At 53.6% G+C, this 25,625-nt stretch overlaps 2 protein-coding genes across 6 annotated transcripts; both read right to left on the bottom strand.

Annotated features, from left to right (window-relative positions):
• Nucleotides 1–280: 280 nt before the first annotated feature.
• Nucleotides 281–9,220, bottom strand: HDAC8 (histone deacetylase 8). The gene is made up of 11 exons (XM_015860034.1): nucleotides 9,077–9,220; nucleotides 8,807–8,859; nucleotides 7,234–7,364; nucleotides 6,230–6,371; nucleotides 5,067–5,179; nucleotides 3,876–3,953; nucleotides 3,375–3,483; nucleotides 2,493–2,665; nucleotides 1,552–1,646; nucleotides 1,011–1,116; nucleotides 281–674 (listed from the first exon to the last, which is right to left on the bottom strand). Exons 1-11 carry the CDS (start codon nucleotides 9,158–9,160, stop codon nucleotides 652–654), a joined length of 1,107 nt encoding a protein of 368 aa, XP_015715520.1. The 5' UTR covers nucleotides 9,161–9,220; the 3' UTR covers nucleotides 281–651.
• A 110-nt stretch (nucleotides 9,221–9,330) lies between these two features.
• Nucleotides 9,331–25,574, bottom strand: PHKA1 (phosphorylase kinase regulatory subunit alpha 1). 5 transcript variants are annotated; one of them, XM_015860027.1, is made up of 33 exons: nucleotides 25,438–25,574; nucleotides 25,178–25,336; nucleotides 24,735–24,782; nucleotides 24,117–24,285; nucleotides 23,776–23,858; nucleotides 23,544–23,624; nucleotides 23,267–23,365; nucleotides 23,042–23,188; nucleotides 22,679–22,732; nucleotides 21,783–21,905; nucleotides 21,577–21,672; nucleotides 21,126–21,233; nucleotides 20,841–20,919; nucleotides 20,310–20,444; nucleotides 19,313–19,422; nucleotides 18,985–19,129; nucleotides 18,013–18,091; nucleotides 17,412–17,587; nucleotides 15,535–15,711; nucleotides 15,095–15,189; nucleotides 14,761–14,900; nucleotides 14,467–14,623; nucleotides 14,261–14,340; nucleotides 14,055–14,133; nucleotides 13,851–13,980; nucleotides 13,533–13,634; nucleotides 13,055–13,170; nucleotides 12,663–12,701; nucleotides 11,720–11,749; nucleotides 11,274–11,444; nucleotides 10,526–10,579; nucleotides 10,207–10,407; nucleotides 9,331–10,063 (listed from the first exon to the last, which is right to left on the bottom strand). In XM_015860027.1, the coding sequence occupies exons 1-33, from the start codon at nucleotides 25,513–25,515 to the stop codon at nucleotides 9,890–9,892; spliced, it is 3,714 nt and encodes a 1,237-aa protein (XP_015715513.1). In that variant the 5' UTR covers nucleotides 25,516–25,574; the 3' UTR covers nucleotides 9,331–9,889. The 5 variants fall into 5 exon arrangements, with proteins under 5 accessions (XP_015715513.1, XP_032300140.1, XP_015715516.1 ...); XM_032444249.1 differs by having other exon boundaries at nucleotides 15,535–15,708; XM_015860030.1 differs by having other exon boundaries at nucleotides 17,508–17,587.
• Between the last annotated feature and the right edge of the window lie 51 nt (nucleotides 25,575–25,625).

The following is a 25,625-nucleotide window of genomic DNA, read 5'->3' as shown; positions in this document are numbered from 1 at the left end:
TGGGGCCAGCCCACATTCCCCCCACTAACCATACCGGGTACCACCTCCCGTCTCCTCCCTGCACGGGGCAGGGGGCAAGAAGGGGTCAGCTGCAGTGGGTGACATTGCTAAGGTGGCTGGAGGGGGAACCCATGTATGGGGACACCTTGGAGGGACAACCCAGCTGCTCCCGACCTAAACCCCACTGAGCCCCAGGGGCTCCTCCCCCGAAGGGATGGTTACCAACACAGCTGAGTGCAGGCAAGGCAGGGCAGATGCAGGGCGAAAGAAAAAGGGCTGGAGTATTTCAAATAGTTTATGTTGAGGGGGAGGGGGAAAAAACCCACCCATGTGTTTAAAACACAGCAGCCTCTCTCTTCAAAACCATTTAAAACCAGTGGTGAGAATAAACTTTAACCATGTTAAAAAAGTGAAACGAACAAGAGAGGCTCTGCTGGCACAGGGAAGCTGTGGCTGGAGGGCTCACTGTCCCACCCATGGAGATTCGTGGCACACAGCAGGCTTTGCTTTTTTAAAGAGAAACAGATTCACCAATGAACCAACAGTAACCTCTTCATATTCCTCCCGCAGCGACAAATGTCATCAGCTGCTCTGGAAACGTCTCTCCAACAGGGAAATGCTGTTGCAGGAACCTGAGCCTTCCCATCTTCACTAAACCACGTGCTTCAGATTGCCTGTAATAGAAGAGGAAAAAGAGTTGAGCCCAACCTCAGCCCCACTGCACGGCCCAGCCTGGGACATCAAAGAACACTCAGAGCTGGTTAGCAGACTCCTCTGCTCAGCTAGAACAAAGGCAAAAGCACCCTTTGCTAACAGAGACCATAGCTCTGAACTAAACGTGCTCCTGACATGAGAATCCCAAGGGAAGTGGGAGATGTGTAAGATGAGCAAACAAAGAAATGGGGTTCATCTTTCCAGCTAGAAAGGAAGACTCCAGTGAGCCAGAAGTCCCCCCTAAAAAGGCCAAAATAAGGCCAAAGCAGGAGTGGCAGCTTTACCTAACTGCTCACCTTTGATCAAGTTGAGAATTTCCTGAATCCTCTGTGGCTCATTGCGGTCCGGTCTGCAGCTGGGTGTGATCTCCAGCACGTAGTCAGGACCATACTCTGTGAAGAACTACATGGAGGGGAGAGGAGTAAGAGACAAAACAAGGCCAACAGGACTTCACAATCCCTCTATGGTCTCATCCAGCATCCCCACCAAGATGGAGCACAGCCATACACAAACACCATGGATATGCTCCATCTAACTCAGCAGATATTCAGATGCTCCTTCCCCCTGGCACATCCCAAGGAGCTCTCTGAGCACACAGGTGACTCCATCTCCTCATCCTCTGTGATTACCCGAGGCTGGAGCTTATTAGTTTCTTAGAACCTTTCAAAAAAGACGCAGACAACCTCAGTTATTGCGAACAAGCACCCACTATCCTGCTAGGGAAGCGCATTATTGCTATAGGAGAGTCTCAACTAAACAGCTCTGAGCTGAGGGTGCTTCCTGGATTAGGTGGGGTGACTGTTCTTACATAAGAAGGGAGGGCTTGGAAAACTTCACCTCGTGATCAGGGATCTCAGAGGACAGCGTTCTGCCAAGGATGACCCCAGTCAAGTACGTCCAGCAGCGAGCTGTGTTGGCAAGGTTGTAGCCTCCTGTCTCCAGCAAGAATTGTGATTTTGGAAGGGAAAAGATTGGGGAAAAGGAAAGAGAGAGATTTTATTGAAGGGAACAAGCTGCAGAAGCTCCTCCAGACACCTCTGTAGACCCAGAATGATCTCTCTTGACAACAAGGACAGGTTGTCATCAGCAATAGGGAGAGAAGTGCAAGGGTAGCAGTGGAGACAAGGAATTGCTGCTTTTTAATGCTTGGCTCCATAAAGCAAGATGCACGTGTCCAGCCATTTGTTAGTGAGCCCTGTCATGTCTGAGAGGTACTCAGCAGCTTCAGATCTGTCAGCTGGTGACCACTTCACAAGCACAGGAGGTCTCATTTGCAGCATGGCAGTGGTCATGTCCATTGTGGCTGTGCATGACCTCACAGAGAGAGACCTTGGCTGAAAGAAACCCTATGACAGACTTGGAAAGTGTTTTTCTACAGTAGACTAAAATAATGAGGAAAAAAAACACTTGGAAAAGAGAGGGAGATCATACATTCCCTTGCTCACTCTACTCCCTCCCAGATTTCCACTCCAAACACCTCTCCAAGCTGTGGTGGTGGGACACTCCTTTGCTATTTTCACCACCATGATAGTTTACCCTCATTTTTATGAGGTAAGTTTTGGGGGCTCTTCTTACCCAGAGACACAGCCTCTGTTCAAACCCACATGAGACCACTCTCTGCCAGATGTCTGAGGCAGGATTGCAACACAGATTGGGCCTGGCATCTGCTGGTACCACATATTTAATGCCTGAGGCCATCCAGTTGCTGAGGCTAAAGACTTGCTCTCCAGGAGGACAAAGCTGCTTCCATGTGACCATCAAAATGCACACACACTCACCTCCTCCCAGGATGAGAGTTGCCAGCTGCCATTGCAGGACATACTTCAGGCACTTGCCCACTCCCTCGGGCGTCATGTTGAAGGAGCACATGGGATCTCCAGCAATGGTGTCAGCCCCCAGCTGTAGCACCACTGCCTCGGGGTTGAAGGCGGCATACACCTCCTTCAGCACGCTGCAAAGAGAAGCAGTGGGTTACTACAAGCTTAGCTCAGTGGGAGCATCAAACTACATGTGGCTGCCCTGAGCAGGAGGGCTGGAAGCCAGGCCTGGGGGCATTTCTTTCCTGTGACAGCCACAGAGAAGAGCAAGGTCTGCTCCTGCTGCCTCTCACAAACACAAGACAAGAGGAACAGAGGTGGTTCCACATTATCACTCTGCTCTCTCCCATCCTCCTGGGGCAAAACCAGATCTCCCCTGGCTCTAACACACACTGTACATAGGGGGTCAGTGTCCTTTTCATTCTTTATTACAAGTATTCCCTTGCAGGAGGCAACTGGGACTTTACTCAAGGAGACTCTTGGCCACAAAGGGAACAATCCCGTTCCCAGCACTGCACTCTAAAGCCCAAAACATAAGGCTGATCATGAAGATAAATACATAGCTTTCACAACAGTGTCTTCATTTCTCTAAAGGAATGAACAGATGTGGTTCTTGGAATAAATGCTTCTGCCTTGGTTGAGAACCTAAGCAACTCCAGTACTTATCTGACATGCAATTATAAACCACCGTGGCGTCAAACCAAAGAGCTTGCACTACCCAGATCTCACCCCAGGACCTTCATCAGCCCCCTGCCTCATCTCAAGAGGGATTAAAAACAAGTAAAATCCACGTGGTCTCTAGAACTCCATCCAAGTAAACCGTATCAAAGCTAAAGGGCTTACGTTTCACAGATCTGGTAATATTTCTCATCTTGAATGCCATCTTGAATAGGCACGTTCACACTGTAATAGCGACCTTTCCCCAGGCCAACATCCGTCACATCTCCTGTGCCTGGAAAATGGAAACAGACCACGGCCAGTGAAGAGGAGAACAGACTCAGCACTAATCTCAGGCAAGAGCAGAGGGCCAGTGCCTGGCCTGTCTATGGAGAAGCCCACTTAACACTACCAGTGGAAGGTTTTAATGGACCTGGTTCTAGCCCTCTGTCCCATCTTGTAATTAAGCTTCCAAGGGCAGCCAGCAGAACTGAGCCACAAGAAGAAAGGAGATATAACAGATAAACAGTTTCCCCCTTTTTCCTTCTTCTGGGTCAAAAGAGAGGGAATATTTAGATGCAGAAGGCAGCAGGACACCTATGCTGATGAGGATGAGATGTGCCTGTGCTGAGACCTCACCACTGATGTGAGAAGCAGATTAGCACAAACCTTCCAAGTTCAACTTGCCTGGGAAAAATCCTGGTGAAAACTTGTGCAGAGAAACAGTCATGACCTTCGAGGTGAAGCTAAAGGCATCTTCAACACCTATCAGAAGATGGGAAAGAAGAAAGCTTCCATGCATCACTCATGTAAATGACAATCTAAAAAGACGACCAATAAACACTGTGAGTAGAGCAGGAAGGTAATGAATGAAATAGGAAAACAAAAGTGGCTCAACTAAAGCCATCTTCCATTGATGGAAATCCGAATTCAAAGGTAGCAGTGGTCACAACTGAAATGAATCTGACAGGTCTCATGCTAATCAGAACTGAAGGGGTCCCAATACCTCAAGTCAGTGCTTGTCTGCAAGGCTAGGGAGGGAGCTGAGCATGGATGCTCTGCCTGGAGCTTGGCCTCAATTAGAATCACAGCTACTGGGCTCTCTTGCTTTTCCCAGTGCTGCTGCAATTCCACACACCTCTTCTTTTTCCTTAAAGATGTATTAAAATAGCGAGGGTGAGAAGGGAAAAAGAGAAGTAATGGGGAACTCAACAGAAACCAAATGTAGGGAGAAAATGGAGTAAAATGAAACACGCCATAAAAGTTAGGAGAGCAGAAACATTAACTGGTGTTGAAATAATGTCCCTGAAGCAAAGACTGCTCCCAGCAAGGCCCTCTCTGCTTTTAGTTTAATAGCCTCATGCCTTCTTTTAAAAGCAACATTAGTTACTGACTGCTTCCCCCTTGCAATGGTGACATGAAAGAATTAAATGCTGTCACCCAGGATAGGGACAAGGACCTAAGGAAGTTCTTAGAATGCACCATCATTCTTAGAACGGCCTGGGTTGCAAAGGGCCACAACATTTGGTTTCAACCCCCTGCTATGTGCAGGGTCACCAACCACCAGACCAGGCTGCCCAGAGCCACATCCAGCCTGGCCCTGAATGCCTGCAGGGATGGGGCATCCACAGCCTCCTTGGGCAACCTGTTCCAATGCTCTCGCCAGAGAAGCTAACTGCATTAGGATCAGCACTGTGTTGCTTTAGGTACGAGACTGCTGCCCAGAACCTCACAAGAGGGCAGAGTAACACCCACAAAGCAGGACATGGCAGAACTGGATTGAGGGAATTCGCACTGAAAAGGGACAAAGCCACTGCTGCTGCACCAGGTGAAGCCTTACTTGAGTCTATGCAGCTTGCAACCTGTGCCAGGCCTTACCATCCCCGTGATGCAAATCCAAATCAATATAGAGGATGCGGTCAAATTTCTGGCGCAGTCGCAGGATCCCCAGGACAGCATCGTTCAGGTAACAAAAGCCAGAAGCTTCATCTCTGTGAGAAAAACAGCCACAAGGTTGAACACCATCAGTGCAGCCACCACTGCTCTCAGCTTTGTCACCTGTACTTGCAATCCTTCAACTCGCAGCAGTGGAGAAGAGAAAGAGGTGGGTTAGGAGTAGTCCCAGATCACTGAGAACACGACTGCTCACTTCTCCATCCTGTGCTTGCCAGCAGCAGCCCCAGCTGAAGCAAGGCAGGAGCTCTGCCCATTTCAATGCTGCACAAATGAGGTATGTGCATAGAAACAACTGCCCCTTCTGCACAGCACAGGAAGCTTCCTATTGCTGGCACCAAAGGAGCAATGCTTTTTGAGTTAGGGTTAGAGATGTGACTTCAGCAAAATTCAGGGGAGCCCCTTGTCTGCAGGATGGTGTGACGTTTTGGAAGATGGTGGACATAAGTTAACAAAACATAGACCTCCATGGGAAACGGGGAAGCCACAGGAACTATTTTAGCACTCCATAATCACAGAATCATAGAATGGCCTGGGTTGAAAATGCCCACAGTACCAAACCCCTGCTGTGCGCAGGGTTTCCAGCCACAAGACCAGGCTGCCCAGAGACAAATCCAGCCTGGCCTTGAATGCCTGCAGGGAAGAATCACAGGATCCAGGGACAATGCTGTTATTTTCTCTCCTGCCAAAGGTGGGTTACTGACACCACATCTCAGAGCACCAACAAAGTCAGAGGACAGCCCTGTCCGACTTCACTCCTCTAGCCCACAAACCAAGAAAGCCACGCAGAACAATCTGGGCAATGCTTTGCTGCGCTCACCTGGGTTTGAAAGGACACTGATCCTTTGCGATTCTCTATGGGCCATAACATGCTTCGTAAAAATCTCTTCTCAATTGACCCCCCCAGGGATAAGAAGCTGTCTCTGGATGTGGGGACACACCCCAGAGCCACACTGCAGCACCGGCCCTATGCCCTTTGTCCTTCCATCACCCCTCTTGCAACGCACTACTGGTTCTTCTCCTCCTCCTGAGGGAAGTTGGGTCAGACACAAGGTGAGAAAACACAAGGGAAGAGACTGTTTCCTTACTTCTTTGCGTGATGCCACCCTCCAGGCCAGTTTATTGCTACCTTGCACTTGCCATCCAGCAGGCACTGGGCTGCGGTGATGGTGGCACCCCCCACAGCTGCTGCGTAGTCAAAGATCCCTTCTGTAGCTGGACAGTCATAACCTGTGGGTGACAGCCAGCATCAGGCACTGCTGAAAGGAAAAACACACTTTGGGCTACTGCTCCTTAAGCACTGCTCTGGCTTTACATTTTGAGCATGCTGAAATTACAAACAAACCACTGCACAATACCCTCGTGACAAGTATCATATCTGGACTTGTGTGGCAGATACTGAGGGTGAGAAATGTGGGGGTGGGAAAAAGAAGACTTGTATTCAGATCACTCAGATTGACAGAAGGAGTTTTAAGCTGACTTCTGATCTCCATGCTTAGCTACCTTAACCCACTACCCCATAGCAAGATTGCAAAATAAACTTTTAGCTCGTTGGTGTTCCACCAGGAAAGCCCTGATGCAGCAGCAGATGTATTTTTCCTCTAAAAACTGGGCTACCCACACAGCAGACAGGTCCTGGCATCTCATAGGTCCATGCCTAGGACCTGATCTCCATTTCCTATAGCAGCCTCCCTAGAGCAGATCCCCAGTGAAGTACAAGCCCAGGGCTGCCCCTCCAAGTGCAGACAGAGCAGCTCCAGAGATGGAAAGAGCTACTGCATCATTCAAGCTTTTTGTAATCCAGCAGGCAGAAGCATGCTGCTCAAGTTAGTAAGCAAAATCATTGTGCAAATGGTGCAGGTCTGGTTCTTGGTGGCAGTTTCAGGCTGTCATTCCCAAGACAGGCAGAACAACAGCATGGGACTAACAGTACCCTCTGCTGGCAACACAGAAAGCATCAACCTGACTGGTAACTGCAGGCTGGAAGGGTCTGGCAGCACCTCAAATCTACACCAAGGCATCTGTGCGGCCCACTAGCAAACAGCACCCTGCACTGAATGGTTACCCTACTGCAAAAGCTTTGTGTCCTTACCCAGTCCATACTCCACAGACTCTGGGTGGTCATCGTCCCCCTCCTCGCTGACCTTCTGCAGGTGCTGCAGGTAAGCGTCTGTGTGGAAGCTTGCCATCTCCTCCATGGAAGCCATTTTGGGCTTGATTATCCTAGCAGAGAGGAGAGGGAGTAGGTCAGGACACCACTGCGAAGTGCAGCTTTAACCTCCTTAGATAGTTTGGCAACTGCTTCTAGAAAATAACAAAATCATCCACCTCTCATACCCAGCTGCCACTTTGAGTTAAGATGGAACAGGCTGTTTCACAAGCTTAGCACTGGCTGCTGGGCCCACTCCAACAGGGAACAGTTATAGGTGCTGCCTGCAATTAACCTTTCATCCTCACCTTGGGGGTTTTTCTCCCTTTCCTGTTTGCTGTCCCAGTCCAACTCCAGGCGGGCACAATGTTTCTAGGGCACCATTCTTCCAGAGCAGGAGCTGAGCAGTGACACCTATGTGCTCTTAACTCTGTTGTGTTCAGAGACCATGTCTGTCCTCAGCAACTTTCTCACCTCTTCTTTGGGTTCAGGCACTTTGACACCTGCCCAATTCAAACTTGTGGCACATTAAAATGCTCTGCACACAGCAATGTAGTACAGGTCAGGGCTACTGCAAGAATGCTCCAGGCCTGCCTGTAGGCTGACTGTTTCTGTCCCAAACAACTATACAAAATTCTTAGTATAAATAATAAAGAAAAAGTGCTGCAGAGATTTCCAGGCCTCGCCAAACAGGAATGTGGGATTTCTCAAGGTGTTCTGAGATGCTGTGAAATGGGTTGAAAAGGATCACAATGCTCATCTGGTTCTAACCCCCTGCTGTGTGCAGGGTCACCATCCAGCAGCCCAGGCTGCCCAGAGCCACATCCAGCCTGGCCTTGAATGCCTGCAGGGATGGGGCATCCACAGCCTCCTTGGGCAACCTGTTCCAGTGCGTCACCACCCTCGGGGTGAAAAACTTCTAAGTATCATAGTATCACAGTCTCGTGCAGGTTGGAAGGGACCTTAGAGATCACTGCATCCAACCCCTGGGATTCGAGCCTCTGTGTAGCAGAGCTGCACTTCTACCACTTGCGCCACAGGGGGGAATCGAACCCAGGGCCTCCGGCATTGCAACGCAGCATTCCTACCACTTCATATCCACAATCTAAAGAGCCAAAAGATGGGTTCTAACTCTTCTGCTCCAGACCGCAGTCTGTCTCCTCTCCTGAACAGCACCTACACTTCACAGGGAGGCTCCCAAGCAGCAGCACAGCACAACAGCACAATCTCGCTGGGCTCGAGCAGCACCAGTACAGCTTGAAGCTGTGAGAGGACCTCCATAGAGGCAGCATAAGGTGATGCACATGTTGTGTCAGGCCAGGAAGGGTAGCCATAGATTATGCCTGCCATAGTTACCATCCAGTCCACTTAACAAGGAGCCTGTCATTAGATCCTAGAAATCCGGTAGGTGCCCTACAGCCGTGCCGTGAGTGAGGGCAGCAAGAGGGCAGAGCTCAGCATCCCCGAACCTCAGCAGTGCAAAAGGCTTTTCCTGGCAGCAAACGGAGTCACTTACATCATGTGGTCGAGCAAGGAATACGCCTCGATCAACGAGTGCACCATGCTGGCCTGAGGAGAGATAAAAGGCAGACAACCATCGGAGTGAGAGCAGCCCGTGCTGCCACTTAGGAGCCCTCAGCCCTCACCGAGCCCCAGCTCGTCCCGCCGGGGCTCCCCTCACACAGCGGGACCCCTCCTCACACAGAGCCCCCCCTTACACCGCCCCCACCAGGAGGATCTCTCCTCCCTCTTTCCCGTCTCCCCCGTCCCGCTCCCGGCAGCCCACCCGTTTGGGGACTTTGCAGAGGGAGTCGCAGAGTGCCGCGTACTCCGGGCTGTACACATAGGCCACGGGCGGCCCCGCCGCCATCAGGGCCGCCACACCGGGCCGGGCCGCCCGGCCTCACCGCCGCGAGGCACGCCGGGAGCTGTAGTCCGCGCGCGGGGCACGCTGGGAAATGTAGTTCTCCCGTCTCGACCCGTTAAGATGGCGGCCTCCCCAATCCCAGCCCTCCCAATGAGCGACGCACCGCGCACACGCGGGCTGGAGACGTTTTATTGCGGGTTCCCACACAGCACGAATGGGCTATTTCTGTTTGTTTGTAAAACGTGACTTTTGTAACAAAAGGCCCGAGGCCTGAAGGCTGCCCCCAGCCAGCTCACAGCAAAGGGGCCCAAACAGGCCCCAGAGCAGCATTAAGGCAACACGGAGGGCAGAAAACACACGTGAAACCACCTCCCCCATCAACATGGGGCTATAAGGTGCGGGGGGCACGGCGTGCTGCCCTCCGTCCAGCAGCACTACCCCTAGCAGAGCTCTAGCTCACGCTACACTAAACCCCTCACGTCTGGAGGGAAAAGCAGCACAAAACAGGTTAAAACCCTCCAAATCCATTAGGAGAACAGCACTGGGGGTCCCTGCTGACCCCCATCCCTAAGGCGAGCTGGAGCAGAAGGCAGAGCTGTGAGCTCAGCCCTCCCCTGACAGCTCTCAGCACAAGGCCAGGCCACAGACACAGCCTGAAGGCCTTGGGGCTGGAAGCAGTGTGCAATAATGCCTCTGCAGGAGTCCGCAGCGTGGGGACAAGAGCAGCGAGATCTACTGCATGGCACAGCCATCCCCGGGCAGGAGGTCGTACAGGTGCAGGGCCACTGACTTGGATAGGTAGGTCATGGTACCGAAGCGGCCGCTCGGTGCGCTGTCGTACAGCAGGTCACAAATGCCCGTGGAGGGATCCTTCTCCAGCATCTGGTCATCAGCACCCAGGGCTTTCTGCATTGTGGGTGGGGAAGGAGAACAGAAGCATTAGGAATAAGTGTGATGCGGGGGAAGGAGGATGCTGCATTGCTGCTGTGCAGCTCCTCAGTGTGGCTGACTGGCCCCTATGTAGTCTGTGCGCAGGCTGCAGCCCCTACCTGCTCCTCATAGAAGAGGTCATTGGCTGCGTGCAGGATCTTCTCCACAGGTATGATGCCACCCATGGTGTGCACATCCACATCCACCAGCATGGTGAGCACCAAGATTGTCTCTACCAGCAGCTGCCGGTACTCCGGCTGAGGGACGTGGTTCAGCACCGACTCCACATGCACAGCAAACTTGATTTCCCCTGGGGTCATCTGTATGGAGGCAGGAAGAAATGTACATACAGCACTGCTATCACCAGCACAAATCCTGGGCTGGGCATTCACCCAGAGCGGCCTCGCACCCATCCTGTTCCCCACCTGGTAAACCTACCTCTCTGGTTGTTGAAGAGGGGAGAACAAAGCCCTCCACAGAAAGACCGTGGCACTGCAGAGCAAGAGTAGAGACCACAGTTACAGCCTGGAGCAGCACTGTGCCCTCATTCCCAGCTGAACGTCATTGCATGCAGCCCACACACCCCAGCTCCACCTCCTGCCTCCAATCTATCTATCACTCCTTAAACAGCAGTTTGGCATCACCTGGAGCACTCCCACACACAGTACGAGGCACTGCTTCCTGGCTTACTAAGCTCAGAGCTGCCTCAAATGTGACCCCAACACCAGGTTCCCAGAGCTCACAACCCTGCCCAACACATAACATGTGTGCCTCCGGTGGCGCAGTGGTTAAGGACGCCACTTTGCAACACTGGAGGCCCGGGATCGAATCCCCCCTGTTGTGCAAGTGGTAGAAGTGCCGCTCTGCTACACAGAGGCTCGAATCCCGGGGGGTTGGACTCGATGATCTCTAAGGTCTCTTCCAACTCACACAAGACTGTGATACTGTGATAAGGCTCCTCAGCAGACCAAGCCCCTTTCTGCAAGGGTAAGCACAGGGTGAAATAGGTGCTGCATGCCTACAAGGCAGCTCCAGCTCTTCCCCAGCTTTCCAGGGCCAGCTGAAAGACTTGTTTCATAAAGCATGTATCAGCACAACCTCAAGGATGAGCAATTGGTGCCTGGCTCCCCCTAGGAAGGCAAGTGTCTGGGGACCACAGGCTCATGTGTGTGGACATCCAGCTCACCTTCTGCAGGACCTTCCAGACCTTCTGGTAGAATCCTAAGGGGACACGGTTGAGGGCCCCATCCAGCCGCCGTCTCCGCTTCCACTGGCCCTGGCGGCTGTCCTTACTGCCCTGGTCTCTCAGTAAGCTTGAAAAGGAGCCTTTGTCCAGCAGCACTGATTGTCCAGCGGTCTGGACAGACAAACAAGGAGAAAAGAAGCTGCTGCAGGGTTAAATCCCAAACGAGGGCACAATACATTGCTGCCTGAGGGCCTATGCCCACCCAGCCTGGCTCCCAGGGCAGAGCTGTCCCAACAGAGCTGCCACCAACAGAGCAGTCCCAAACAGAGCCCTCCCTGTAACCCCAGCTCCCCACAGCCTGGAGGGCAGCACCCCTGGCTGGAGCTCCTTTCTGCAGCCACAAAACATGACAAACCCCACGCACACGGCCAACAAACGCAGGTTACCAGAGAGGCCAGCAGGTCACCGTCCCCAGGCTGCAAGAGAAAGGGAGAGACATAAATCAAATAGTGCTGGCACAAGGCAACAATCATGACGAGCAGAGCAGCAGCAGCACGGATCAAGGTCACAGAGCAGTTACCCCAGGGGCTGTGGTTAGCTGGACATTGAGAAGTTTTCAGAGGCAAAAATGCAGAAAGTCTCATGTTAGCATCAGGGGAAGAACTGCACTGGAGGAGAAGCAGGGCTGCGATTGCTCTGCTGGCATGGGCACAAATTTAATCTCAGGAGGGCCAGCAGCAGGTGGGAGACTGTCCTTGCCATGAGTGTGGTCCCTCTGTGACACCAGGCCTCGCACTGCAGCTGCTGCATCAACCTGGTCCCCACAGGCCAGGCCAGGCCCAGAGCAAAACACAAGCCAAGCTCCAGAGGAGGCACTTTTATGGTGAGAGATTGAGAGGAAGCAGCAGAGGAGTAAAGGTGGGATCCAGTATCACAAGTCAATGTCCTGGCATGGCCATCACTGGGTAATGGCAGTAGAGACACAGTGCCACCCTGTTCAGCATTTTTGTCAGTATAATGGGATCTATTCGACTGTGGCAGCTATGCAGCACAGCTCCCAGCTGGCTGCAATGCCAGGGCACCCATAGTTTTGAGAAACCTTCCTCCTCCATGGCCACAACATAGCAGATTCCACTTAAAGGGAAGCTCCCTGAATGCTAAGGAGCCACATTTAATCTTGCTGAGCTCTCCCCAGGCCCAATGCCTCCCCACTGTCCTAAACAGAGCAACCCTAAGCCTGACAAGAAGGGAAGCCAGCTCATTGCTGCAGCAGCTCACTCAGTGGGTTCATTTAGGAAAGCTCATTAACTCATGCACGCTCAGAAGCTGCCCTGGTATGCAGCATGACAGATAAAAGCTGAGGCTGTAGGAGGACCAAGGTGGCTTCACCTTACTCCCGGGCAGAGACTGCCTACGTTTATCCAGTTGCTGCAAGAGAAGAAGGTAATGAAGTTTCTGTTGCTGGACGAGGCCCACCAGGACACCATCCCCACCAGGGATGCTGCAGGGCTCTCCCCTCCCCTTCCCCATCCCTGAATCTTCTCAAGCACGCCTGTACTTTCCCCAGTACTACACCGTCAGAGCAACTCCTGCACTAAAGGGTTTGCTCCCCCCACTCCCCCCAAGGACAGAAGTGAGCCAAAAAGGGCTTCTGGAGGTAGCTGTAGGCTTTCTATAGTCCAGGAGCAAACTCTTTTCTGCTCTCCCCTCAACTTTTCTTGTCCTATATTTGTTTGCCCCCACAGACCTTTGGGGAAGTAGTCTGCACTGCCTGCCCTCACCTGTTTGAGCTCACTTTTCAGCTTGACAATGCCAGTGCGCTCAGTCTTGGTGGCTCCAGAAGCCTCCACATCATGGATGGAGATAGCAGTGGTGACCAACGAGTCCACCGATCGCACTGGAGGAGAGGAGGGAGGTCTGGAGTGGGTACTAATCCTCAGGACACAGATGTCCCTCATTGCTGCACAGCACTGGCACTTACGCACAGCCTTGCCTTGTATCCCAAGCTAGCTCTAAAGCACAGAGCTGCTTCAGTTCAGGCTGGATGATACCAAAAACTGAGCTAAAGAAAGCCCCAATAGCCAAAGGACCCAAATTCAACCCCCAGTGACCACCCTGCTGAAGATTACAGATAACGGCAGTGCAGAAGCTATGCTGTTAAGGCAGGAGAAGGGGGACATTCAGCACAGCAGGGGATACCCAGAACTGGCCACAGCTCTGCCCAGAAATGCTCTCAGCCCCGCCAAGAGACTCACTCACCACTCTTCTCCACTCCAAATTCCTTGCCAGAGAGGATGTGGTAGAGGAGGTTCTTCACGTTGTATGGGCTGAGATTCATCAGGTTCTCAGTGGCTTCTCCAGCTAGAGAGAAGAGTTGGAATGCTGTTCACCCTTCACCCTCCCAGCCCATATCCCAGTCTGTTAGCAGGGAGTACCCAAGAGTAGTCCCAATCACACACCCTGCCACTTTCACGCAGTCTCATCCTGGCACTGAGAGCTGCCCATTTTTAATGGCATTTCTCCTTCCTGGCTGACAGGACCCCATAGCCCTCATCCCACCAAGCTCGCTGCACATACCTGAGCAGCGCAGGGAGTGTGCCAGCTCTGTTGCCATCACCTGGATGATGAGCCCAATGCGGATTCGAAACATATCAGTGAAGAGCGCTGGTTGTGTGCGCATGTACATGGCCAAGTACACCATGATCTCCTGGAGAGACAAAGAGCAGGTCATCCCACTGCTGCTTGCCAGAGCTCATGCCCAGCTGTGGTGTACCCCCTCACCTGGGTAAGGATGGACACGCTTAGGTTCTTCTCACTGGCTTCATCAATGAGACGAACGAGCTCCTCATAGGGGATCGGGCTGAGGAGGGAATGGTGGAGTAGGTAAGAGACAGCCCTGCATCCCTCCTAGTCCAGGGAGGAGATGCAGGCTATCCTGCATCCAGTCCCAGCCCCGAATGCATGGGAAGAAAGAGGTAGACACTCACGCTGTGATGGTCTTCTCACGTGGCTCTGGGGGCAGCCCCACTGTCAAGTGCTTCTGGTGAGACAAGAGGGCCGTGCAGGCCTGTGGACAGAAAAGATCAGGCCGTGCATCACCATCAGCTTTGGCTTTGGGCCTTCAGCACAAGGTAGAGGGAGATGGAGCCAACAATGCCCTCAGCCCACCAGGGCTTAGCAGCACGGCTCTTACCTCATCCAAAGCTTCCACCTTTTTCTTGAGGATGCCAGAGATGTAGCGGATCAGAGCCCACTGGCGTGTTGCCCCCACCCGCACGTACAGCTCAGTGAGGAGCTCCTTGACAGTGGGGCCAGGCTCACTCTCAAGCCCCGTGTGCCACTCGGGCCCCCTGCAGTAAAGGGGATGTCAGGTTACTGCCATCAAATCGTTCCACAGCAGCGCTCAGGCTCAGCAGGTTGAGACACATGCTTAGCCATGCCAGCCCTCTCCACCCAGTGAGCAGGCAGGTCTCAGAGCTTGCCATACTTGAGGATGTGGAGCATGTAAAGGATGTCTGCTTGCTCCTGCAGCGTGGGGCACATGCGCAGCTGGTCCACCAGTGCCTTGCAGTCCACATTGCCAGCCTCATCGCGGGGCAGGTTCATCTCTGCATGGAGTGACTGGCTCTGGGGGAAGAGAAAGCCACGCTCCTGGTCAGCACTGCAACACCCTGCTCTGAGGGCAGGGAGGCATGGAGCTAAAGCTGCCCACCCAAGGGCATCCTCCCCACTACAAGCATGCAGCCCCATAAAGATCCTCTGGCTCCAGATGAGAAGCTAGCAGTGCTCAGCCAGCCCAGCAAAGGAGGAAAAGGGCTCACCTTGGCTTCCTGGTCTTGTTGGTTGGGTGAGCTCAACAACTTTACTGACTGCTGGGATGCCTGGAAGATCTTGCTGGGGATGTACATCCCAACATCTGAAAGAAAGATGGGGTCAGTTGGTGCAGGTATTTCTCAGCCACCATCACACCGCTCAAACCAGCTCATGACCCACCCTCTGCTCCCCCAAGGCGCAACTGCAGAGGAGCTGACTGTCAGGAGAAACCCACACAGTTAGAGGAACATTTGAGAGTTTACAAGGGGGACCAGCTCTATAATACTCCATAGCCAAGACTAACACAATGAACTGCAGATGTACGTGCCTGGGCAAAGGCTAGGTTATCCTGCAGGCCGCCCTGGGTCACACTGTATCCCACACGAACAGGAAAGGCACTTCAGCCTCATCATGAAGAGAAGTTGTGAAGGGTGCTAGAGTTACTCACTCTGGACCTGAAGGTCCTTGGCCTTGGATGCCAGGGACATGAGATCACGGGTGGTGTGGACGGCAGCACGGAAGCGCTTCAGCCCTCCTTGCTGGGCAGTGGGAGGGAGGATGGACTGGGGAACCGTGCGCTGCAGCAGGTGGTCCAGGTACTGCGCAACCTCATCGTATGCGTCTGCTGTAACAGGAAGAAAAAGGAAGGGCCTCAGCCACTGGGCACCATGCCACTCCAAGGCAGAAGTGCCCAGCTGCATCCCCATAGGGACAAAGCTTTGCTGGCTGCAAAGAGCAACAGCGTGGGGCTAGCACCAGCAGCCAACCAACCAGACAGGCAGCAGCGCTGTCTGTCCAAGCAGAGACCACTTGGATTGCTCCAGCACAGCAAGAGCCTCACCCCAACAAGGTTCAAGCATGGGAGCAAGACACGGTAGGTTTTGCGATAGTTATTTCGGATTAGTGATGGAGTTATTTCTAATTCAGAGTTAAAGGAAGGCAGTACACTGTCCTTTACAAACCACCAGCTCATGTCTGTCTCTTTGCCCAGCTTCCAGCTCCATGCTGGGAGCACCAGGGCCACCACTCACTAACTACAGCACAGAGAGGGGACTCAGAGACCATGTCTCTGCTCGGCCAAGACATATCAGCAATGCCCAGCAGCGATAGCAATGCCCCACATGAGGTGATGCTATGCCACAGAGAGCTGTTACTGCATTTCCAGCCAGTGGGCCAGCAGCATTTCTGCTCCAGAAGGAGAACTACAGACAGCATCCAAGGCTGACAGCACAGCACCTCCTCCCTAAATCTGGTAGGGATGCCCTGCACTCAGTGCAAGGGGGCTAAGCTGAACAAATACCTCAGGATTCACATTGGGCTTGAGAATATCGTCCTGTCTACCTGCAGCATCTGACCACAGAAAAACTTAAAACTGAGCATCTTTTAGAGAGGCCAAAGTAGACACAGTGACCAGGCAGACTCCACCTCCTGCTGGGGCTAGGGGGAAGTAGACACTTTGGAGGAGCTTGACTGCAGCCTGCAAAGCTGCAGCATGAGGCAGTGCAACTGCAGAGTGCGAATGAGGCAGCCATGCAAGAGAAGTAAACACTCAGAGCTGCAGCAGTGGAGATGTTGGCTCCAGGAGCAGCAGAGGCAGAGCAGATCGATGGGAAGGCTGGGAAGACGACCATCACTGGGTCTCACAGGAGGAGAACATGTCCAGGGCTGCTTACAAGGGGAACAGCAAAACCTGCAGCCCTCCGTGGTCTCAGAGCAGGGGGCCCATCATGTTGTGATGGACCACAGCCCCCATGGGCACCTGGCCCACAAGCAGCAAGGCCTCAATTTGGCAAGCACTGGAGCTGCCCTGTCTAGGGGGGGCCCAAAGATTTTGTGAAAATACCACCCAGAAACTACCTGGGGACCCAGAGACACCTGGGGCACTGTACAATCACCTTCTGCACCATCACATGAGCTGACCACACCAAACATCTTCAGCCAAATCTCCAGGGCAGAGGCAGGTTGCCGAGCCTTCGTCTCTTCCCCACGCAACAGCCTATGGAGGTTGGGGTGGCTCATTCAGGAACATCCTCTGTGCTTGCTACAGCCACATCCCCCAACCTCAGCCCCGTATGGCTGGGAAACCCCTCAGCTGAGGGGCTGTGACAGCCACCTTTGCTCACCCAGCCCTGACACCCCATTAGCATCACCAGGAACATCAGTCAGATGGGGTTAATTGGGTCAGATGGGTGTAGAATTGTGGTGGAAACCCAAGTGGATGAGGAACAGGGTGGCAGCTGCTCATAGGGAGGTGGGACACTAATGGTTTACGGGAGAGTTCAGTGTTTTCCACACCACAGTAGCGACTGGCCTGTTCCCCCTTACCATCCTCTGCAAACTGCAAGCCATGCAGCCACTCCTCAGGGTCTAGCTCCTCAAAGCTGTCAAGGCCGAGCTTGTAACTGTTGGCAAAGACCTTACCCTCTGGCCCAGAGTCCATGAAGCTGAGGTGTGTTCGGCATGACGTTGTCAGCAACTCCGACAACTTACCCGTCTGGATCCTGGGCGAAAGGAGGGGAGGTCACACAGAGAGGAAGGGGGAGGCAGTGCCCTTGGCTCTCCTCCTGGATGCAGGGCAGCCCCTCAGCAGGGATAGAAAGGCTTGTCTGGGAGCACACACATCTCTCAAAGCCTGCTTTAGCTGTTTGCAGTTCCTCCAGTCACATGGATACAGAAAGGCTGCCCAAAAGCTATCAGGGGGGTCCTACGGCCACGGATTCAATGGCACAAGGAGATATGTCCTCTCTTGTACCTCCTCAGTCAGGACTGCAGCCCCAGGGTGCACTCACAGCCCAGCACATCCCAGCATATCCTCCACAGCTTATTCCCTAACAGCCAGTGCTCAGACAGAGCTTGTTCCCATACAGCCACGCTCGGGTAGGACACTAGTCCTGTTCCCTCCTGCATCCCAAGAAGATGCACTCACCTTGCACCACCGAAATACCCGTCCTGCAGCTTCCGTAGTGTTGCCAGCACCGTGGGGTGTATGCTGCTGCCTGTATCATCTGTCGGGGACACAGACACAGGCAGTCAGGCTCTCCTACACAAACAGGCTTCCAGTAACACAGGACCAGGTGGGCATTCAGACATGCAAAGCACCACGACAGCAGCCAGACCTTTGCTCTGGGGTGTGCAGCCAGGCAGCGGCACCAACAGCACCACCCAAAAAGGGAAATTCATGACTGTCTAGGCTGGATAACCGGCAAAGTCAGGCTGGGATGCACTGCAGGCCCCTGGGATTTCACCCTGAAGCTGCTTGCACCAGACAGCAGCAATCCAAACAGCCCCTTCTCCCTTCCTGGCTTTCAGGGTGCTGCTGAAGTGTTGGGGTGCTGCTGTCAGGGCAGAAAACACCACAGCAAACACAATCAACACCCAAGGCTTCAAGTACACGAGGAAAATCAGAAAGGCCTGAAGGCAGCATGGATTCTCTTCCCTGTGCTGGCTCACAGGGAAGAGAAGGCTGCCCCTGAGAAGCCAGTTTTTCTATGAGCCAATGTGTAGCTTTCTGCTCCTTTTGGTTTTCTGTTTTCCCCTCCTTGAGATTTAAGAAAGCCTTTGAGGGGTGGTTAGTCTTGGTGAAGAGTCACGATGCAGGAAGAGCCCCAAGAACATTTTTACACGGGAATTATTTCTTGTCTTGCTCCCAGAAGGCTTCTCAAACAGGCCTAGCTGCCTGGAGACGACATACTTCCATGCCAACAAACCTGCCTTGAGCTTCAGGCAATGGTGCTTGGCAGGTAGCCCTGCTGGCTACCGGATGGCTGCCAACTCAGTGTGACTCCTTTGAGCAGCGAGCTCTTTACAGGATGCTGTTGGCTGTTCCAGCCCCGTTGTGTCCCCATTACCCGGGCTGCCCCCATCCACCCACCAACAGAGAAGGTTAGAGGATCTGTACCGAGCATGGTCTGAGAGATGGGGAAGGTGATGGTGGGCCGCCCAGTCATCCTCCAGCGGCTGCAGAGGTACGAGAGGTCTGTCCTCAGCATCTCCACAATCATCTTGTTATCGTGTGCCAGGTAGAATTGCTGCTGGTCTATGAACTGCAGGGAGAGCAGGAGACATGAACATCCTCCCCACGGCCACCAGATTGCTCTGGAACTACTTGCGTCTTCCCATCAGCCACCCCTGAAACCAACTTGAGTGCTCAGCTCAGCCAGTGGACAAACTTTCCATCCATTTACACAGTGTGGCAGCTGCTAAGAAGCACATACAATACCGCTCACCTGTGGGGTGAAGGCAAAGATGTTCTTCCTAATGTCGTAGAGCTTGGAGGTCCCAATCACTCCCATGTGCCGGTAGGGCCGTCCTGTCAAGCTCATCTGCTTGTTGCGACCTGGGGGAGGTTATAAGGTTTTATAACATTTTCCCCACATCCTCTCAAAAAAGGGAAAGTGGTAGCAAACTGCAGAAGGCTTCTGTGCTACCAGCCAGGAGGAAAAGGGTTGCTTGTGTTGAGCACCCCACAGCTTTGCATCCAGCTGGCACGGCCCAAAGTGACAGCAATATTCTGGCCCATGGCCCTGTCCAGGAACTCTTATTGGAACCAGAGACACACAAACAACCCTGACCTCAGCAACTTGCTGCACCTCCATGTCTTTGAGAATGTCAGAAGCTGGTGCAAGGACACCCCCACTGCACAGGGCTAGACCCCAAAGGTGACAGCTCTGTCAGTGTCCCAATTGCTTCTAGATGACTTCCAGAGAAGATGCATTGCCACTCAGGAGAAATCCCAGCAGTTGCTAGGTGGCTCCCCTGCCCATTTTGCCCATGTCACACTTGGCCTTTCGGTGGCTTAAATTAGCCAGCACCCACAGCCTGGAGCAGGTCAGGTTTCTCCCTTGGTCAAGGCTGGGTCTCCAGCCCCTGCACAACACACCCCGTGCCTGAGGGTATGCAGTATCAGGGAATGAGCATAAAGATTTCAACACACTCTCCCTTCATAGCCTGTCTTCCCTCCAGCAAGAGCCACCCCTTCTGGCCTAAAGACTCAGACAGGAGACCCTTCCCTGGGATCTAGCTGGCCTCCCTCACTGAGATTTGGGTGATCTTGCTCATACCACATCCACCCCACATAGCACTGCTCAAGCAGCACCGGAGGCCCAGAAACAGAAAAGCCTTAAAGAACCAGGCAGAAAGGAGCAGGGAAGGACATTAGCATCTACACACAGAATGGGACAGCAACTTCTGCACCCTTTTTTTCTACAGGAACTTTCAGCTCACCCAAGCGAGCATAGATGTGGCTGAGGATGCGAGCAGGCTGCACTCGGATGGGGTAAACATCGGCCACAGTATCCACATGGATGCCCTCCTTCCTCAGAACAGCCTTGATCCCCTCTGACTCTGCTAGGATGCACACTGAGGAAAGAAGACAGCAGGCTCAGAGCTCACTTTCAGAGGCAGATGGGTGAGACACCACTGGCCTTCCTGGATACACACAAGGTGCAAGTTCATGCAGAGGCAGCTGTCTGAGGTCCCTCTGGGGACCAGAGCTCTGCCTTGTTCCCATAACACTCTTTACACCCAGACGAGCAGTGGGAGGATGTGCCCAGTTTTCACCTTCTGCAATGGAGACCATAGCAGGTGACATTCCCCTGAGGCAATGTAGGGTCCAGCAGAAACACCAGCACTGCATCTTACATCCCGCTGCCAGGGCTGGTGTGTGGCTGTGCCAGTGAGCAGAACCCCCCCACAGCCAAACACTGAGCGGGCACTATCACATGGAAAAAATTGGAACTGGTCCCTTTCCCTCACCTTGCACCACCACGTCGGGCTTGGGGACAGTCGCAAAGCGGCGGTTGAGTGGATCAATTTCACCAGGAGCTAGAAATCCCTGAGGGAAACAGAGAAGGCATGAGGAGATAAACATCTTGTGGGCTGGGCAGAGTGGATAAAGCTCACCAACAACCCATCTTTAAGAGGTCTCAGGGGATGGAGGTGACAGATCCCCCATGGCAGGTGGCACAGAGTGGCAGCATTTGTCCTTTGAGCTCAAAGTCCAGCCCACCCAGCCTTCCCTAGAACTGTGAGTGACCATACCTCAGCCATCAGGCAGCCCAGGATGTAGAGGGACTGACCCCACATGAGTGGCAGCTTGCCCATGGGTATCCTGTCCACAGTGTGGGGGTTGTTGTATTCCTCATCCACCTGGAAGAGAAGCCAGGTCAGCAAGGGACCCACTGACATGGGATGCTGAAAGAACTGTAACTGCTGCACTTAAAAATCTGCCAATGCACAAGCAGGCTGTCAGCACAGCACCCTTATGCATGGGGGCAAGACAAACTTTGAGGAAAATAAGCTATTTATTTATCCAATATGTTGGGTGTTTTGGTTGTGTTTTGTTTGTTTGTTTTTTAACCTTTTCTAAGGAAGTTTCCACGCAGAAACTGCTATTTGATTTTGGATAATAGTGGTTAAAACCAAATGACATAGCATTCTCTGCTCACTAACCCTGTTAGAGCAGACCCCCACCACAGCTCAGGTAGCTCACCTTTTCTGGCGGGACACTGTACAGCTCTGGCACCAGGCGCACCCCGTTCTTCCCCTTGATGAGAATCCCCTCAAGGGCCTCCCGATACTCTTGAACCTGGGGAGGGAGCAGAGAGTATCAGGGCAGGGCTCCCTCTGCCCTTCTCCACACACCCCCTCTTGCCCAGGCCTCATTTCCCCTGGCCTGCTGGGTACTGCCTCCCTTACCTGCTCCATGTTTCCACTGAAAATCCCATCAATGATCAGGTATGTCCAGAACAAAGGCCACTCACACTCGATGTTCTCAAAGAGCTTCAGCTCTGCAGGTTCATAGTAGGAACGGTTGGGATCCTGCAGAAAGGCCACAACAGCAAAGAGGGTGGTTGCAGGATCCCCTCAGAATCAAGAGGTTCTTGCTCCCCACCCCCAAGACCCCCACCTCAAATGCCTGTGGATGCAAGTTAACCAAACAGTGGCAAAGCTCATGAGCACTGGGGAAGGGCAGACTGGAGAGCCCCATCCACAACTGCTGCCAGTGATGCTCAGGGTTGGAGGAGCGCAGCAAAGGAATATTCAATATATACCATCCAGGAATATTCAAGCTGATGCAACAGCCAAAAGAGCCCAACAGGTTACGGGCCCCACCAGCTGGATATTTAACATTCCAAGTGCCATTTCCTGGTATTGTGGTTATCAAATGCNATCACTCTCCTTGTTTTCCCTCCTCAAGCTTAGAGTCAAGCATAGCGATATGCGAGCTGTTTGCTGGCCCACAAGAAATAAAAACAGCTCTGTGTTCCCACAGGGCTTGTTGAGATCCAGAGGTTGACTTCTGCAGGGCTCCCACGTTGGGTGGCAGTCCCATTTTCCCCATCCTGAGAGATATGCCAGACTCTGCTTATCTGCTGCGGGCATAGGTAGGATGTGCCACACCTCTGCAATGGGCTGTGGCATCTTGGGCAGCCCTGATCAGATCCGTGATACTGCCTGGAGCTAAGAGCTCTCGTCATTGCAGTGCTCCCCAGAACAGCCTTTACACTGCACCCCGGGTGATAAAAATGCAACCCAGGACAGTCTCTCCTCAGCAACACAGTCATGGCAAGTGGCAGACTGGGAACACTCACCTCTCTGGGGGTCCTGTATCCGTCACGGAGGAAGCGGCAGCAGCCGTAGCGCCCCTAGGAGGAAAGGGAAGAGGAGCTGAGCAGGAGGAACAGTGTCAGGTACCTTCTACCTTCACTGTAGAAGCAAGGAGGAATCCTCTGCCCAAGAACCCCCTTCACACAGTCACACAGTACTCAGGCTCCACAACCACAGCCCAGGATGATAGCACGCAGCACTGCTTCTTTGCACACCCCCAACACAGGTTATAGAGACTGGGAGAGAACAGGTCCCAGCACCACCTACCCAAGCACATTCTGGAGGAGAAAAGGATTGCAGGCTTTGAACTGTCTCCCAGGAAGGGTGAAGAGGGGAGAGCTGCTCACCTGCAGCTTTGTGATGATCTCTTGCTTGGTAATTTCCACCAGCTCACTGTCCTCCACAGCAAAAGCTGGGTAGGAAATTATGGAGAGAACGCCAGCATCTATTTCCTTTGATGAGGAGGCCCTCGGCAGCATCGAGTGGAGGATGGACTGAGGAAAGGGAAGGAAAGAGGTTTGGTTGCCACTGTTTACACTGCAACCCCATCAGATTGCACACACAGCCCTCACCTGGCAGTGCTGCACCTCATCTGACAGCACTCGAATCACAGACTGTGGGCCTCCCTTTGCTCCAAAGAGATCCAGCTCATCTAAGGCCTCCAGGGCAGCCTGCAAGCAGAGCGAGACTCAGAGCAGTGTGTCCTCTACTGTACTGCCAGTCTGTAAGGGCACTGGCCCCACTGACCAGTTTTAAACAAGGAAGAGATGCAAACACACCCCTGAATCCTGCAAAGGCTTCAGAGCACCCATAGCCAAAGAATGACCACATCTCATCTCTACAGCTCACCTTAGCCATGCCGACAGAGCTGGCATTCAACTCAGTGATCCCCTGGTTCGTCTTGTCCCCACGTTCCCATATCCCAAAGTCCTGCAGGGAGGCAGCAGTTTGTGTCATAACCCAAAACTCTTAGATCTCACCCTTTGACAGTGCTCCAATGTAAGCTTCTCAGTGGTTCTGCCCACCACCCCCACCCTCTGGGCATGATTCCCTTCCCTGGTAAAGGCCTCCAGCCACCCACCGCTGTCTTATAGGCTGCTTCGATGTAGAAGACGAGGTTCTGGATGAAGTTGACTTCATCTAGGCTGTGAATTATGTGGAGGCCTGAAGCAGCAGAGGAGAAGTCATGTTAGTCCTCAGGCACTCCTAGGAAGGGGCTGTAGAAGGCAGCCCCCCTCCTCCTCACCCACCCTGTGATGGACACATCCTCACTCCCACCCCACCTAGCAGGTTGCATCCCTGCAACAAAGGATACCCAGGAGCATAGCCACCGACCTGCACAGAGAGCCCCAGAACACCTCAACCTCCCCCATGTCACACATCTCATTTCCTCAAGATACAGGTTTCCAAACGGCATCCCACCTGAGGCAGTCATCTGAGCCAGCATGAGCAGGTAGAGGGAGGTAGCATCCAACTGCAGGTGCCCCCACTCGTGGTCTCCCACCACAGTGGCACAGGTGTGGGTGTTGTACTTAGCATGCAGGCAATCCCGGGTGCTCTGGCTGTACTTGAAGGCCTCCACCTTGTCCACCTGAATAAGTGGAAAGGGATGCAGGGGCTTGACAGACCCCAAACCCAGGCAAGCTCCATCCCACCAGCCCAGCACACAGAGACACAGCTGGAAGCAGGACACATCTCACAGCCTCTGCACGCACTGAGGCCATAGGCTCTTGTGTCTCCATAGTGAATGGTTGGAAGGTACACAGCCATGTTTGCACCACAAGGAGAGAAAAGGGTCACCCCAAATGCACTCAAGGAGAATAGCCACCCGGTCAGTCAGGCCAGAAGACAGGGAGCAATTGGCACAAGACTTCACTGGCCTCCAGCCCATAGCACTAGAACACTCTCTGGAGGACTGACATCCATCAGGGCTTATTTTAAGTCTTTCTGAAAGGAGGTCACCCCGCTCGTTGAAGAAAGCCAGGGCTGACGGTCTTAGTGGGCTCTGAGGTGACCACTCAGCTCTCCCTTGGCCCCTACCTGTCTCATCATGCACTGGAGCAGCCCCCTCATCAGCTTCACCACGCTCTGCAAGGAAACGAAAGCAGCCTCGTTAATCTCTGGATAGCAAAGAGAAGCCCTGACTCAGGACCAGCTGGCCGCTGACCTTTGCAGAACACCGGTGCCTGTAACCAGAGCCTCAGCTAACGTTTCCACGGCCCTTGCTATCTAGGCAAGTAATGGAGGAAAGAAAGCACTTATGGCTATCAACGGGGTCAAGCTGCTGTGCTGGGGGAGGAAGGAGAAGGAGCTCCCAGCCTGGGCATGGGGCTGCATCCCCAAATCACCCCAGGAACAAGAAGAGCAGCGGACACCCATCACTGCCCCTCATCCCTACAACAGCCCCGTCCTCACTGCAAACCCTGCGGCGTTTCTCACTCCCAGAGGCTCCTCGCTACCACGGGCACAGCACCCCGCCGCACCTGCTCCAGCTCGTAGGCCTTGGCCTTGTCCTCGTCGCGGTCGGCGTTCTTGCGGTAGGCCAGGCCCAGGCCCCACACGGCCAGGATGCTGTAGACGTTATCCCGGACCCAGGCATCGCGGTGGTCGGCGCTGGCGGGCAGCAGCCCGGTCACGGCGTCCTGAGGAGGGTGAGAAGCGGCGGTAGGGGCGGCGGGAGCAGAGGGAGGCGGCGCAGGGCCCGACCCCGGCGTAGCGCCCAGGCCTCGGGCCCGTCCGTCACCTGGTGCCGGAGGATGGTCTGCTGCACCAGCCGGCCGTAGCCGTCCAGCCGCACACCCGAGTTGCTGCGGCCGCGCATCGCGACGGCGGCGACAACAGCGGAGCGGGGCGGGAGCGCGGCGGGGTGAGGAGCAGCTGACTGGGCCGCCCAGCCCCGGTCCTGGAAGAACAGTTGCAGCTTCAAAAGGT

The sequence above is a fragment of the Coturnix japonica genome, chromosome 4 (assembly GCF_001577835.2).
Source record: "Coturnix japonica isolate 7356 chromosome 4, Coturnix japonica 2.1, whole genome shotgun sequence".
Classification (NCBI taxonomy): Eukaryota; Metazoa; Chordata; class Aves; order Galliformes; family Phasianidae; genus Coturnix; species Coturnix japonica.
The sequence above is the reverse complement of the archived record's forward strand: the minus strand, read 5'-3'. Positions and strand labels throughout refer to the sequence as shown.

Excerpts from the sequence above, each read along its gene's own strand:
- HDAC8 (XM_015860034.1), bottom strand. The coding sequence starts at position 9,160 with ATGGCGGCGGGGCCGCCCGTGGCCTATGTGTACAGCCCGGAGTACGCG. Across the intron at positions 8,860-9,076 it reads TCTGCAAAGTCCCCAAACGG|GCCAGCATGGTGCACTCGTT; the intron begins GTGGGCTGCCGG and ends ATCTCTCCTCAG. Across the intron at positions 5,180-6,229 it reads GGGTGGCATCACGCAAAGAA|AGATGAAGCTTCTGGCTTTT; the intron begins GTAAGGAAACAG and ends TTTTTCTCACAG.
- PHKA1 (XM_015860027.1), bottom strand. The coding sequence starts at position 25,515 with ATGCGCGGCCGCAGCAACTCGGGTGTGCGGCTGGACGGCTACGGCCGG. Across the intron at positions 14,341-14,466 it reads AGGTGGAAGCTTTGGATGAG|GCCTGCACGGCCCTCTTGTC; the intron begins GTAAGAGCCGTG and ends TTCTGTCCACAG. Across the intron at positions 11,445-11,719 it reads GTGACCTGCTGGCCTCTCTG|ACCGCTGGACAATCAGTGCT; the intron begins GTAACCTGCGTT and ends TTGTCTGTCCAG.